Here is a 16,883-nt window from a genome sequence, read left to right on the forward strand (position 1 = left end):
AATAACCGTTGCTGACATTTTCCATCGCAGGGGTCGACTCATGAGTTGACTCATGCTTCAGGGGTCGACTCATGAGTCGACCTCTGTTGCAAAAACCAGAGAATGATTTTCTGGAGATTCTTGGCTCAAATCAGCAGGGGTCGACTCATGAGTCGACTCATGCCTTGTGGGTCGACTCATGAGTCGACTCACAGGTCGTGCCAAGCCAGAAAACTAGCGTGCCATGGGTAATTTTTGCGTGCCAATCAGCTCATAGTGCCATGAGTTGACTCATGAGTCGACTCATGCACTTCAAACCTTCATAACTTCAAAAATATAAGTCCAAACACAATGAAATTTTCACCAATAGATTTCAAATCATTTATTCTACCAAATGGTACTATCAAATCAGGATTTTAGCAAAATTATGATTTTGCCCTTGAAGAGCATAAGGACTTTTTCAATTTAAAATTATTTGTATCCCTTCAATCTGCTTTGTAATCATCAAAATCAATCTAGGAGCAACAATCTCCCCCTTTTTGATGATGACAAAACATTTGAACAAAAGCATTTATGTGAATCAATAGTAGATATGTCTCTCCTGAACCATGAGAGGGCTATCTAAAGAAGATCATTCAGTATATAACTCTGGACCCCCTCGATCCTAATTTTGGACCTTGATGATCCTTAATTCGATCTTCCTAAGCAGAACATGAAGGTCCGACTGATCTTGACTTTGGTCTCAAACCTAGACTCCACCAACTGGTCTGTCTTTACAATAGCTTACAGTTGGACAGGCCGATCTCTGACTTCAGCTGTAGGTAAGCTTCAGACACCATCAATACTTATTCTTGTGAGCATGACTGACCCTAGCCCTTTTCCTCCTTCGGCATCCATCTTCATCAAACCGCACCGAAGCCTTCTCGATCAAAGCCAGTTCTATCTTATCTGTATCCTCATTTCAAATTTAAAAATACCTGCGATACGACAACTGGCTCTAAAACAGATAAGGCATATATAATTGTCCGATCTCAAAGATTCCAACTGAAAATCTGTCGTATCGCACCCAAATTGGCTAGACAACCTATCCAAAATGGCTTTTCAGTACTCGCCTACAAATGATCTTTAGGAGACCTCCAAGATACATGCGCATTATCTCTCCCAAATACTCTTTCTTTTTTGTTTTCCTGATATCTGACTTGAGTGTGAGAGAGTTTCCATCGGAGTCAAATCCGACTAGGACTTGTCTTGCAAGTCTCTTTTCTGAAAAGATGTGTCACTGCTCCAGTTGTTCCAATCGAGATCTAAATTTTAGCATCAACATGACCCATTATATATATTAAAAAAATTAATATTTTAAATTTTATAAAATATTGATTCTAGATATGCTGATTAGGATATTGGGATAATGATGAAATGATCTCATTTCGATATCTGGGATGATCTTATTCTTAGGATGGTCTCTTATCCCAATATTCGATGAGATGCTCCAACAAAAATTAGGTCCATGCATAGAATATATTTATATAGAATTTCTTTGACCTTACCTTGCAGCTTGGATTCTCTTTTCTAGTGATTTCCTTTAACCTTCTAGGAATTCTGTATCCATGCAACCTTAGGAGAACTTTTTCCCCTTCAAATCAAAAGTAGTATAGTTTAATTAAAAATTTTATTCTTTGCACAAGGTGTCTATCCCCTATTTCGTCCGAACATCCACGTCTATCATATCGAAACTTTAGCAGCCTCCTTTCATGGTTGCCAGCTGGTCATGCTTTCCCATCCCCCACCTCCCATGCCGCAAAGCACCAAGCTACCCTGTTCCAGTTCTCACAAGCTTGGATTTCCACAGATGCCCTTGTCTCTTGTTCTCCATCTTGCCCCCACTTCCTCTTCTCTCCCACTCTATCCATAGTCCTGCCCGTTGTTGCCCACCCTCGTCTTTTTTGTTGCTATATTTACTTCTCTTGCTGCTTTTCTTGGCTTCCTGGGTGTCATTAGATTGTGCTTCTAGTCCTTCTCAGCTCTCCAAAGACGGACTAGAAGTTGATGGCCCCTTCTTATCTGCAGCACTTTTAGTCTTTTTCTCTCCCCTTTTCTCTCTGTTTTTGATAAAGTTTAAGGGGTTTTCGGTTTCATAAGCCATTGTCTGTTCTGGAGCATTACAACAATGAATTGCTGAATGAAAAGTTCTTTTGTTGAAGAAGCGACGATGAACGAATTGGAGCATGGCCACGAGGATTTCTGTTACTTCTTCCACTTGCTGACTGCCAAAGAGAGAATTCAACCCATCATTTAATAATTTGTAGTAGCATACGGTTGTTTGGCCGATAAGAATCCCTGGTTGGTTTCTTTCTTTCTTCTTTGATCATATCCTTTAAGAATTTGTAGTAGCAGACAGTTGTTTGGCCGATAAGAATTCCTGGTTGGTTTCTTTCTTTCTTTTTTGATTATTTTCACTTTTTTAGAATGGTTTTATGAGAATTAATGTCAAAGTTGTTGCATTTATGTGCTTTTTAATCCAGAGTCAAAGCTGGCGATAGTTGACCAGAAACTGATCATGGGACTGATAATTGTGTTCTTCAGAGCAGCTTTTGGAAGCATTGGAAGGTATTGGCACTTGGCAGTGGTGGGATTTTTGTTCCCATAATTGCAACGTCAAAATGTGAACTTTTCATAAAAAATAAAGTTTTTGTCCTTAAATTCAATTATTATGCAATATTGCGAATGATAACGCTAAATTTGCACTATATTTTGTAACGTGTTATCTTGTCCTTCATGAAAATTTAATATAAAGACGAGGAGAGAAGAGTGTCCTTTCCTGAAATTAATGGAATTAGAAAGTGGAGTGCTTGTATGAATATCATTGAAGCTTAAACTGAGTAGAATATGGGTCCAACTCATGCTATACATCACCCCCAGCAGCTTATAGAGTTTGGTTTAATTTTGATTCGTGAACAAAGGTTGTACCTCAGAGTGAAATTAAACGTTTCTATTCTATTCTACTGTACTTGGCTGACAATCTCTTAACGTTTAGTTCAGCTATGCTACTGTTTCTGCTGATATGATGATTCACTTTGGGAAAGTATGATTATGATGTGTCAAAGAACATGAAGATATAGAATACAGACTGACAGGGATATGAATGTCCTGGACCTGGAGTCTCATTTGGGTCATTTAAGTACACTGCCTTCCATCCCATCCCCCCACTCTGGCAAACCACTTCCTTTCCTGATTCTAATTGCAGGTTGGAAATGCACAAGTCTTGAACCAGAGAGAGTCTAGCAATGCAGTAGACCTTATAGATTTGGAAGAGAGGGAGAGAAGGGAGAAGGAAATGAAGTAGAAAAGGGAAAAGGTTGAGAGGAGATTGGGATGGGTGGTAGGGATGGATAGAAAATGAACAGAGGTAGGGATTTTAAGCTTGGTCCAGGAAGGCATATTTGGAATATAATTGGATTCTAGATGAAAAACTGGATGCACCTGATCAATGGTAGGATGTGGGGGTGGGGTGTGGAAAGGCTAGGCAGGCTTCCTCACTTATCTCTTCAGATATTTAGTTTAAAACCTAAAAATTTCCTTTCTATCTATGGCTAGGTTAGAAACTAACGGGTTTGTCCACCAACAGATTCTTCATTTTTTTTGCTTACTTGTGGATTTGTTTATATTGAAACTCCACCAGGTGACTGAAATCAATACAACAGTCTGAAGCCTGAACCCACAGCAAACCATAAACTTTACCTCAGAAGAGAGGAGATGCAATTTACAGTTATAAAGCTTTACAAGTGCCCAAAGAAAATACCTCTCTGAGAAAAAAATGCTGGATTGAGTAAACATAATGTAGAGTAAACATTTCAACTATCTTGTATGATAATCTACTCTTTTTCCCAAATACATCGACTCTTGGAATCTTCCACTTCATATATCATGTTACATCAGTTAGCCTTCAAGCAATATGGCTGGTCTTTGTTTTGTGGCACTTCTATGTTATCATAAATAAGCATCGAGTCCATTGGCCATACTGATCCCAGTTTTTAGCACATTGTGTTTGAAAGGAGAAAACTTATGTACTTGTATCAACAATTTCCAACCACTATGCCTTTTGTTGGATTGCATCTTTATGTCAGAGTTTAGAAATACCGATCTTTAATGGACAAAGTGTGCCCATTTGCTTCTCCAAATCTTCAAGAAATCTACAATTGGTTGGATTTTAGTTACCAACCCCAACTTAGATCTTTGCTTTGTGTTGCAGAAATATTTTCAGAATGCATGGAGAAATCTGTCTGAGATCGAGGTAGCCTCTCACATGCCTTAGAGGTGCTGCACTTTGAGATCGAGCAGTCTAAGTATCTGCAAAAATGGGCGAGTGATAACATTGTCCTTCAGAATAAATGCCATGTCAAAATGTGTGCATTCCAGGAAGTTCAGACTTTAAAGGATGAACCTGTGCCAGATAAAGTCCTTTCATCTACAAGATGCAACGACATAATGGTTCTATAGGTCTGCACACATTTCCATTTTCAATTTGCTAAGAGGCCTTTTGTTCATGATGCTCCATTCTTATGCTTTCTATAGGTTGAATATTGCGCTGTTTGAAATAGCTTCAAGGGTCAAAATAAACACCAAAAGCCTAGATACCAAGTATTCTAATTGACTGCAAAAATTTACATACTAGCAATGATATAGTTGATGCATGTAATTGCTTCATTTCTTTATGTGAAACACAAAATGTTCATGCTTTTTCTTCATCTGTGGTCTGCAACAATTAATTTTCTTAGTTTTTGACATTGATGTTCATGTATAACTATATCATGAAAAAACTATGTGTGCTGTACAATGTCTAAGCCTATGCACAAGAGGTTAGGCCATATGCACACAGTGTGACTGATAACTACTGCTAGTAATTGCTATAGTTTTGTGCTAGGTTTCATTTAACCATGTAATAAAGATATCACAGTCCTCAAGCAATTATTTCTCCAATTTTAAGAAGGCTGCAAGTGTGTACTCATCCAGATCTTGGATGTGCTTTTAGTTCATATAATTAGATACCAAAGGAAAGGATGTTCATATTGCAGAATTATTTTATTTATAAATGATGAAGAAATTTAATGGTTTTGCTTTTTGCTTTTTCTTTATTAATATGGATGTATTCATATGTGACATATATACACAAACTCCTCCACTGTGGAATATCATTCCTATAAGGAGATTAATACATTTGTATGCGTTCTGTCCATGCAAAGAAGGCTAGTCTCACATATTTTTCTGTGAGATTATCATTAACAATTAGGAGAAATTTGGGTTGACTATATTGCTTTTTTTCCAATCTGGAACACACCATGCTTCATTTTGCTTCTACTTTCCTCGAATACCAACTCATTCACATCATATCTCTTGCAAATCTTTTTGTGATTGTGTAGATTTGGATATTATGGTAACAAAATGACCAACAAATGCCATTTGCTTTTGCAGGAGCATGAGAACATATCACACCCTAAAAAATCAATAAACGTCGAAAGTCTTCTGAAGTTTTTCTCAAAGATAGTTTGGTAGGTCTTAGTGGGAATGGTCGCCCTTCATAAAGGAACTGGTCTTAGCAGATTGTGGAAGTCCAGGGATCAACAAGTTCAGCAGCCAAAGCATTATCAACAACAAAATTCTCAGGGTGGTGGGAAATGGAGGAAGAAATTTCTATTTGTAGGGGTCTTAGTTGGACTTTTGGTATCTATTTGGATATTTTTAGGCATGAATGCAAGCATTATTACAAGGAGGAAGGAGACTCTTGCAAACATGTGTGATGAGAGAGCACGGATGTTGCAAGATCAGTTTAATGTGAGAATGAACCATGTGCATGCATTGGCCATTCTGGTTTCTACTTTTCACCATGGAAAAAACCCTTCTGCAATTGATCAGGTTTTATTTACAAATACATCTCATCTTGTATTCCAGTCTTTTATATTAGTACAACCTAATGATTCTCATAATTTTATCTACTTTTCTTCCAGTTGCTGCAGTAAAGTTTATAATTTTTTTTAAAGAAAAGACGATGATGTTCTTCAAGTTGTAAGCTTTGACAAGAATGTATAGTATAATTTATCATATTATTTGGAAGACCTATTCCTTTTTCACATAATGCACACAGTGACTTTGTGAGAACTTAAGCAATTGAACTTTTTTCAAATTTCAGATCTAGGTCCTTTTTCAGTTGGCCAGATACCACTCATGTTATGTTAGTCTACTCCCCACAGTATTTGCTGACTCACACAGATCATAGTAACAGAATATGCATAAGGACTCGTTGTTGATCTTGTTGTCAGTTCCTTGACAAATACTTCAAGTTGTGCTTTGTATGGATAATAGAGTCCATTATGTGAATTCTTTCTGCAACATCCAACATTGTTCTGTAGAATCTAACATAAAATATCCTTCAGGAAAAATTGTGTTTATTGTAATAGGGAACGAGGTCTGATATAATCATTGAATTACCAGTAGGCTTGAGGTTGTGATACCTCTGACTGTAGTAAATTAAGGGGATATCTCAGCTATTCTAACACTTTGTCCTTTCTTACAGAAAACTTTTGCAGAATATACAGCCAGAACAGCATTTGAAAGGCCACTGACAAATACTGTTGCTTATGCTTTAAAAGTTCTTCATTCTCAGAGGGAGGAATTTGAGAGCCAGCATGGATGGAAGATAAAGAAAATGGAGATTGAGAATCAGTCCCCTGTTGAAGATGATTTCACGCATGGGAAGCTTGACCCCTCACCTGATCAAGATGAATATGCACCTGTTATATTCTCCCAGGAAGCTGTGTCTCACGTCATTTCCATCGATATGATGTCTGGGAAGGTAAATTCATATGTTTATCATCCTGTTTTGTCCATCTTATATTTATAGAATGCATGATTTATATACTCTCTCTAGATGGTCAATATTTTATAAATAGATTGGGCTAGTTTTCTTATCTAACAGAATACATGATAGTTATAAAAAGAATTCTAAGTCGTTTGTACGTGAAATCATCGCATAACCTTCATGCAAGGATAACATGTACATTCTCCCCTAGCAACCTTGCATGGTTTGCTCTTATAACCAATGCAAGCTTGAACAAAAAAAAGAAGGAAACATGGCTGCTTGAGGTTGACTGATTGTAATATCTCTACATTCATTTCCTTAGTCCAACATTTGGACAGAAAGCGAGAATTTTACCAAGGAAATCTTTAACAAGATTGTTATGTTGAATTCAATAGTAGGTGCTTGAGTCACACTAATTATATAAAATGACAGAAGGATTATCACCAACAAAAAGAAGTGCTCAAGGAATAAAAAGAGGTGCTTTCTATAAGATGCATCACTCTTGAATGCTAAGTTGAGGACAAAAAAGTAAATTACAAAAAAATCCTAAGATAAGGGGTAAATTATCCTTACACTTGACAGTTTGAAAAGCCTACATTTATCCTCCTGAGGTTTATTTTTATCCAATATGTTAACCCATAACTCAATAAAATGTTAGTCAAACTATTAACTTTAGATGGGACCCGAATCCCACATCAAAAAAAAAAAACTTCAAAACTGGCCAAAATAACCTTAAGCAACATAACAACCACCCAAGGACATAAGAAAATATGTGTATCCTTCTCTCAACTCTAGGACAATTTCAACTTTTTACGTGAGGAAAATGGTTTTACTAACATCGTTAATTTAATTAGGTGTAAGTGTAGATTTTACAAATTATTGGGTGCAAGGATCATTATGCTACTATCAGAGCCCATACTAGTCAGCGGATGGCATGGTTCGATACACTCAGAGAATGCCGTATCGGGCCAAACCACTCGATACGGAGCATACCGAACCGGACTGACGGCCAACCGATCCGATTCGGCCATTTTTTTTGAAAAAATATTTGAGCCGCACTTAAATGGATGGTTCAGCATGGTTCAGAGCCATATTGCCCAAAGCCGAACCATACCGATAATGGCATATGGGGTGTGGAGGGGTGCAGTGGGGCTTGGGCTGTCATTTAGTGGCAGCCCAGATGCTTTCTCTGAGAGAAACCCGAGAGTTCTCTTAGAGAACTCTGGAGCATTTTCACCTTTTAGGCGTTCGACAACACGGGCCGAAAAAATTAGAAAAAGGAAAAAAAATTTCATCAAATTGCAACACTAGTTCGAGGAGACGTTGATTTTCGATCAGAAGTAAGGTAATGTATTATTCTTTTAGTAAATATTTTATTTTTTATGTTTTTGTAGCTAAAAAAGAATAAGAATGAAGAAATAAAAAAAAGAAGAGAAAATCATGTCAAAATTTTGTAATTTTGATATGATTTAATAATATGTGATAGATCTTTGGAAGATCTACATCATGATACTAAAATCATTGATTTTCATTAATTATATATTTTTTAAATATATATATATTTATAAAAAATTATTAAAAAAATAAATTCAAAAAAAATATGATGAAAAAAGATTCAAAACAGCAGAAGATTGACACTGGTGAAAAAAGATAAGAAAAAGGATATGTGGCGAGCTATTGAATCATAGTTTCATTTCAGCCATATTCCAGTAAATGCAGCAGGCAATCCTTACTATCGATCTGTCATTTCAGTCATAGAGGTCGCCGGCTAGGGTGTAGATCCGTCAAGATCTAAGGACATCTATGGTCAGCTTCTTGATAGTAACAAAGAGGATCTGCAGAGATGGATTGTTTCTTATAAGAATAAATGGCCCACATATGGACTGACAGTGTTGTGCGATGATTGGATTGGTCTTACTAGATGGAGCATCATTAATTTTTTGACATACTGTCATGAAAAATATTTTTTCATAAATCAATTGATGTTTCAGATAAGATGCACAATACCGCATATATCCTTGGTTTGATGGAGAGGTGATTGATTCAATGGGTGAGTAGTATGTCGTGCAAGTCATCACAGATAATGGACCACAATATAAGACTGCTGGAGAGTTGCTGATGGAGCTGCAACCGTAGATATACTGGACCCCATGTGCTGCATATTGAATTGATCTTATATTGATGGATACTAGAAAGATTTATAAAGTGCAGCAGGTAGTGGAGATTGCCCAGACTACTACTAGATTCATCTACAATCACACATGGATCCTTTCATTAATGCAGATATATACTTGGAGGAGATCTTAAGACTGGATGTCACACGATTTGCTACTAACTACATAGCACTTGATAGTCTTCTTCAGAAGAAAGCAGTCTTATGTCAGATGTTTGTCAGTACTGAGTGGCAGGAGAGCAGATATATGAGGGCCGGCATTGATAGAAGTCATGTGGAAAACTTGATGACGAGTCAGTCATTCTGATAATGGGCTGAGAAGATAGTGAAGACTATTAAGCCATTATACGAGGTGCTTCACGCCGTAGATAGTGAAAGATATCCTTAGATGGACTTCTTATATTACATGATGGAGAGGGCAAAGAAATAAATCAGTAAAAATAATCCGAAGCATGCTCAGAAATTTATTAACATCATTGAACGCCGTTGGAACTATCAGATGGGTAAAAATTTGTATTTAGTCGGTAAGCACGGATTCAAGAATACTTTAAAATATTTCTTTTCTTATACTTATAAAAGTGTACTTAATCAATTATGAAATTTATCTGCAACTTACTACTTGAATCTGAGATTCTAGTATACCATTCTTGGGATAGATATGGATAACAAACTTCTTGCTGCTCTTCGTAATGTGATATATAAGATGGTATCTGATCCAAAAATCGCATCCTTGTGTTTGCAAGAGGTATGCTAGTTTAAAACAGATGTGATTATTCAACTGAATTCGATCTGTATTCAATGATATATTTATAAATTTAATAAAAATATTTTGTTACAGACGAAACAGTTTAGAGAGGGATCAGACAGCTATGGAATCCCATCAACTGTCGTAAACAAAAAACAGATGAATCCAGATAAATTACATATCAATAATGAAAAGCATAGATTGATATCATATGCCTAATAATATCATAAAATTTGATATATAATTTTGTTTTTACAGCTGAATGGTGGATTCATTTTGGAATGTCTGCATAACATTTGAGAGATGTGGTTGTCCGCATTCTTTTCCAGACAATCTCTGCTAATGGCTGTGAGTGCAATTGATCAACTTTCGCTTTTATCTACAGCAAATAGAGAAATCGTCGGACACAAAAGTACCTCAATGATCTTGTATATGTTCACTATAATCTGAGATTGAGGCTAAAATGCATTCAGAAGGAAGTACAATTGAAGTACACTGATTCAACACTAGATGATTATGCTGATGAGGATAACGATCCGATTATCAGATGGCTTGCAGGTCAGCAGTAGGAGCCAGAGCTTGATGAGTTGGGGTCCCCTCTACGACCAGCCAGTGTGGTAGCTAGGGAGATCAGGGTGGATCCAGAACAATGGGCAGAAAGAAATATTCCATAAAATTTCAACTGATCAGTCATGGCCTAAGGGGATGCAGAGGACTCATTCATCACATGACTCGATGTCCGAAACATCCTCGTAGAAGTTTGAGCGAGAAATATGTAGATGAGGTCGGCGGTCAGCAACATGACATCCATCCTCTCAATCATAGGAAACTCAGTCACAGAGGGGCACAAAGGGAGAAAAGAAAAGACAGTTGCACGTGCACCACTCTCGAGAGTACAAGAGCTATCTGGCTCAGATTTGGAGATCAGGAATAGTGATGATGGTACTAGTAGTAGTAGTCATGGATCTGATGATCAAGAACTGGAAGACAGGAGACGCAGGGTGATATTCGATTCATCGGTGAGTCTCAGTTTATACATACCACACAAGATAGGGATCATGGTGGACGAGTCGGTAAAGACCGTAGAGAGTCGATTTCATATAGACGATGGACTTCTAGAGGTCGTCCAGCATACGATGCAGCTGCAGATGATCTTGCATGTGGATTAGGATCCATGGATGTATCTGGATCATCCTCGCATTATAGATCTTATTACCCACAGCCATCTTATGATCTATATAGATATGGTGCATCTGAGACATCGTCTTCTAGTGGTTACTACCCTATGCAGTCTGGAGCATCTTACGGATCAGATTTTGCTATCGACATATTTGGATAGACTCCATCACAGCCATACCATCGTTCCGAGAATACTTTTCAGAGCCAGAGTTTGAGTGAGAAATCTGAGACGTCTTTCAATCCAGAGAGGATGTCTTATGGGATGAATATTTAGGAGTACAGTGCTTCTTGATTAGAGAGATGGATTGATGTTCCTTCAGACTATGTCAATGATCCAGATATTTACGAGTGTCACAGACACTCGACGAGATATTAAATGCAGAGTAGATTTTGAGGTTAGTATATTATTTTTTGTGCTTTGTACTTTAAAAGTTTAGATACATTTTAATGTACATTTATACATTTTTTTTTATTTTAGGATGATAGAGTTGTAATATAATGTAAATAATTATATATTTAAAATTTTGGATCAAGATTTTCTGTACCATTATCGAACTCAAAAATTGAACCCAAATATATCAATAATATGCAATATAATGTAATTTTGGGGTTATAATTATGAATTAATAACTTAGAGATCCAAAAAAAATGAAACAAAATAAAAAAAAAATTATATCGGTATCGAATCGGTATGCCGGAGTGTACCATGTATCAGTATGGTATGGTACTGATACCGTACCATATCGATTCGGAGCCGGTACGGGCATCGGTTATCGGTACAGCGGACCTTGGGTATACCCTTAAGCTGTTCTATGCTGGGCTTATATCGACATAACAGAGGGCGGGGGAGAGGAAGAATGGGAGAGAGGAAGAGAGAGGGGGGAGGGAGGGAGGGAGGGATGGTAAAAGTCAGTAGAGCGCAGCCTGACATGGTAGAGAGGGTGGGGGAGAGGAAGAACATGAGAGAGGAAAAAAGAGAGAGAGAGAAGGAGGGCTATGGATGGCTGGAGGAGGCTTTCCGCCCTCCTAATGTTAGAAATAGGGGTTCGTTGGGCTCTCTTTTTTTATTTTGCAAACTTTAGATGAAGTTGACACGTTGCTGACTTCACTTAAAGTTTGCAAAATAAAAAAAAAGGGCATGACGGACCCCTAGTTCGAATGCAGAGAGCGAAGGTTCTCCTCTGGCCCTTCACGGCCCTCCAGCAGCCCTCCTTCCTCTCTTCCTCTCTTTCCTTCTCCCTCCCCCCTCCACCAATTTCTCATTTGAATGTTGGAACTATCCTGGTTATCTGTCGGCACAGCTCGATATATCCCAAACTAGGCAGTTCAGGACAGTTCTATATTTCTTGATTGGGTGTAAGTGCAATAAACGTAAACCTTAGGGGGTTTTGTGATTTACTCAAGAAAGAAAACGAAGATGCTGCAAGAAGACAATGAGGCTAGAAATTTGTAAGGGTCGGGACACCAATTAAGACATTATTGATACATTATATCTTTTTCAAATATGAGAAACAAGTGATTTAGATGGTGGTATAATTGGAGTGGGAGTTTTTTCTTAGCTGAATCGGGAATAGGGCTAAAAGAGGATTGGGTTAATTAGCTACATCCAGCAAATTTTCTAAAAGAGGATTGGGTTACAAGATTGAAGGCTTTATTTTTGAGTGCAAAATCAATGATGGAACATTAAGATTGGAAATGCACATGAAAATCGTTATTTAAGGAATTTAAAAATGTGTATAATTGAGAAGAAAAAAAATATTTTGTAGATTTCCTACATATGCATCAAGTGGTTGTAAAATGAGCTATTCTAATGAAGCTATACAGTGTTTTGATTTAGCTTTAGTTTAGAAGCATTTAACTTTGAGGAATTGTGAATTTTATGTGTCTTCCAATATCTAGTTTATGATCAATTTGTGTATTCAAATTTTTTATGGCCTACAATATATGTTAATGCTTTCTTTTCTTTTTGTATACGATCTTTATCTTTATAGATTAATTATATATTAAGATCCCTATTTTACATATGAGAACCTCCCCTCTCTTAGGAAATCCCAAATAGGTCCTATTCTTTGAGTAACCGACAGACCTTAACCTTAGGTTAATGGCACGATAATTCCATCATCAAAAATGCAAAAAACACCCTTAAGCACATGAATCACCTAATTCTCCATGGGGGTGACAACAAAAAATCACAATCTCAACTCCAGCATGGAAAGTGTTGAGGAGCTCAAATTCAGCAATGGCTGCCTCAAACAGCAGAACTTGCTAGAAGCTTTATATGGCCAAGAGGAAAGGCATGGGAAATTATAAGAGATATGGGCTATAATATTGACTGGTTTACTAGTTGCAATAGATGAGAGTAATGTTGTCAATTAATTTGAAGAGATTAGTCCCAATAGGAATACTTTGTTTGTATAGTCCCAATAGGGACACTTTGTTGGTATTATGTTACTGTGATAGCCCAGCCCAGCCAAGCCCAAACGAAAAAAAAAAAAAAGAAAAAATAGGGGAGAAGACTCCCGAAGGGAGTCTTCTTCCTCCTCTCGCCGGCTCCCAATCGGAGTCGGAGACGAGTTCCCTCCGGCTCTATTTAAGGAGGAGATCCCTCCTCTCTTCCTTCCATCGAGGATTCTAAGCCCAGTCGGCGGCAATCGCCGGAAAATTCCCGCGGAAGACCGTCCCTGTGCCCATCCAATTTTTCGCCGGAAAAGCTTCGCCGGCGACGGAGGTAAGCCTCCTCCCCTTCCTCTCTTCTCTCCCCTCCTTCCCGTGCCGATGTGCACGCTCGTCGGTGACCGGAGTCGCCGGATTTTGTTGTGGAAGAACCTTCCTTTTTGCCGTTTTTCCGTCGTCGGTGGTCACCGCCGACCACCGGTTTTGGCCTCCTCTTGCCGCCGGGTCGCCTCTCCTCCTGCCAACGGCCGTCCCATGCTGGTTGCGCCGTCGGTCGGAACATCATCGAGGGGACCTCAAGGTCCCCTATTTCAGCCCAAAAAGAAACCCACGGGAAAGAAAAAGAAGAAAAAGAAAAGAAAAAGGAAAAGAAAAGAAAAAGAAAAGAAAAAGAAGAAAAAGAAAAGAAAAAGAAAAGAAAGGGAAGAAAAAGAAAAGAAAAAGAAAAGAAAAAGGAAAAGGAAAAAAAAGAAAGAAGAAAAATAAAATAATAATAATATAATAATAGGATTTTCTCTCCTCTCTTCTGTGAAGAAAAAGAAAAAAAAAGAGAAAGAAAGAGAGAAAGAAAAGAAAGAAAGAAAAAAAAAAGAAAAATTAATAAATTAATTAATAAATAATAATATAAATAATAAAATATGAGAAAGAGAGTTTCTCTCTCTTCCCTCTCTCCCTTCAACTTGAACTAGTATTTTCTCTCTCTAGATTTGGACTTTCTCTCTCTAGAATTTTTCTTCTAGATTTTTCTCTCTCATAAGATTTTTAGAATTTTGAGAAGAATGATGATGAATTTAAATGATCCTCGTGATGGATTTTTGATCTGTGATCGTCGGACGGTACACCGACATCCACTTTGATCAGATCAGGTATTTTTAGATTTTATTTCTCATGATCTTATTGAATTGTCCACATGATAATTTCAGCATGATTTGATCTGATCGATCGAATTTGTTGAATCATATTGTCTGAAGAATTCAAAATGAATTTTCTCTCTCTAAAATTTTCTCTCTCTAAATATTCTCTCTCTTGATTGATTCTCTTTCTAAAAAGGTTAGTGAATGAAGAAATTTCTTTTAATAGTTCTGATCTGATTCTAATGAAGAACCCTGATCCATGGTTGTCAGACAGTGCATTGGCACCCACCTTGATCAGATCATGAATCTTTAGATTTGATCATCCATGATTTCGATTTAGTCATGACTTGATTTGATCATGTTGATTTCACCAATCGAGATATTGGACCAATCGTAATGTTGGATTGTGTCACCTAATAAATTCGAATTGTACCTCATGAATTCTCTCTCCTCTGATTTTCTCTCTCTACTTGTTTTTATGAAATCGATGAAGAAATCTTAGTCCTATCACTTCTTATTCGACTTGATCTGATAGTCAAACTTTGGATCGTTTAGATCCTAATTAGATTTTGATTAGATAAAATTAGATGATCGGATCCAATCTAAACCATTAAAATATGGTATTCGTATTCTTTCTAATTATTGAAATTGATTCTGTATAGGATTGTGGATGTTTGATCATGGGATATCGTGATATGATCTATGAACAGAATTTTTGGAAGAAAATTTATAGAATTATGTGGATTTATTGAAATGCGTTCGAGGTAAGTAATGTTTCACTTTTTCTAGATTTATCGACAAATTATAATGTATTTTTCTAACATGATTTATGAAACGATGCATGAATTGGATGAATGGTATTTTGTTATGAAAATATCTTATTTGAAATGTTATGATGAAGCATGATTGAACATATTGATTTCATGATGCATTATATTGATTGATTTCGATACTACATGATTATATGTTTTATTATCGAAATTAGAATATGAAATATGATTTATGAAGAATTATGATATAAGAAACATTATGAATTGACAACCTGACTATGTAAAGGATCTTGCCAATGGGGGCATATACGTTGGCAATTGTTTGTCCTGAGGATTTATGTCGCCAGCGAGACCAGCGACATGTCGCCAGAGAGACCAGCGACAAACCGTCAGAGAGACCAGCGGTTCCGAAGGATTTTGCTGCCAGATGATTCGCAGCCTACCGCAAGCAGATATGCGGTATTATGACCCTGCCACAGGAAAAATGTGGTCATAGCTCATGGTTGACGAAAAGAATTGAAGAATAAAAGAAATTGAAATCTCGAAGGAAACTTGAATTTTCGAAAAAGAAATAAATTTGGCATGAATTATGTTGCATAATTGAAATTGATTTCGAATTGATGAACTCTATATGCTTATTTTCTATAAATGATTATTTACTTAAATGCTTGATGAAATCTGTTGAGAAGTGATCATTGTTTACTGGGCTGTCTAGCTCATTACCTCCTATTTACTGTTTTTACAGATGTTGAAGAATTAAGATGATACAAGATATGAATGGAAGAGTGATCAGAAGCAGAATTTTCATACTTTTATTTTAGGTTGAAAGGCTTATTGAATTTGATGCAAGGACTATGAATCATTGTTGAATTTATTGAGACATTAAGGAAAAAAAATTATGTCGTTATGTTTTGGATTTAAATTATTGACTAATTATTCCGCTGTTGGTTTAAGATAACATGATAAGATGCCTTGCATGCTTATAGGAAGAGTTTTCTATGAGTATGCGGCGATTGCCATGACCCTCGATTCACAATCTCGGGTCGGGGGCATGACAATTATTAGTGGTATCAGAGCATAAGTGGATAAATCATGAAACATAGAATCAGATATAGAATGGGTGTAAGTGGATAGATACTAGGGACATTATAGTGTAGATCTTTGATGATTGTAGTGGGAGAAATATTTATAAATTTTGATTAAACATTGAGATTATGTATAAAAGGATCGCAAGAGATTATGACATATAGAATTTAAAATATGATGGATGATCTATTGATCATGATATGATTAGTTAGATCTTGATCGAAAGTAATCACAAAAGGATTGACATAAAATTTTATTGTGCATTATGGTTATTAATTTGATCATTGGTTATTCAAGTGAATCGTAAGTTCAAATTCGATGTGAGAGAATACTATGATATTACTTCTAGTTGAGAAGTTGACTATTATTAGCAAGATAAAGATTTGACGATAAAATATTGTTCTAGGATGGACTAAGAAAAATCTTTTATGATGCTTGATTGGAATATTTATCGAAAGTGAACTTGGTATGTGGATCATATATAAAGTGGCATATTAGGATGAATGCATATTTGGAGATATTGCAAAGAAGCCTATTTCTTATTGATAAAATTGATTTTGAGATTGTAGGA

The 16,883-nt window shown here is 36.7% G+C and overlaps 1 protein-coding gene across 4 annotated transcripts in view; it reads left to right on the forward strand.

Annotated features, from left to right (window-relative positions):
• The first annotated feature begins 1,512 nt into the window (after nt 1–1,512).
• The window catches only part of LOC105033823 (probable histidine kinase 5), a 29,069-nt gene continuing 13,698 nt past the window's right edge, over nt 1,513–16,883 (forward strand). Inside the window, exons 1-5 of one of the 4 annotated variants that reach the window (XM_010908754.4) lie at nt 1,513–2,401; nt 2,502–2,586; nt 4,229–4,476; nt 5,449–5,889; nt 6,548–6,826. In XM_010908754.4, coding sequence (XP_010907056.1) covers nt 5,542–5,889; nt 6,548–6,826 — 627 coding nt within the window. In that variant the 5' untranslated portion in view covers nt 1,513–2,401; nt 2,502–2,586; nt 4,229–4,476; nt 5,449–5,541. The remainder of the gene's footprint in view (nt 2,402–2,501; nt 2,587–4,228; nt 4,477–5,448; nt 5,890–6,547; nt 6,827–16,883) is intronic. The other 3 variants (XM_010908753.4, XM_010908755.4, XM_073247316.1) reach the window with 3 other exon arrangements.

Source organism: Elaeis guineensis, chromosome 13 (genome assembly GCF_000442705.2).
Source record: "Elaeis guineensis isolate ETL-2024a chromosome 13, EG11, whole genome shotgun sequence".
In the NCBI taxonomy this organism is placed as follows: domain Eukaryota; kingdom Viridiplantae; phylum Streptophyta; class Magnoliopsida; order Arecales; family Arecaceae; genus Elaeis; species Elaeis guineensis.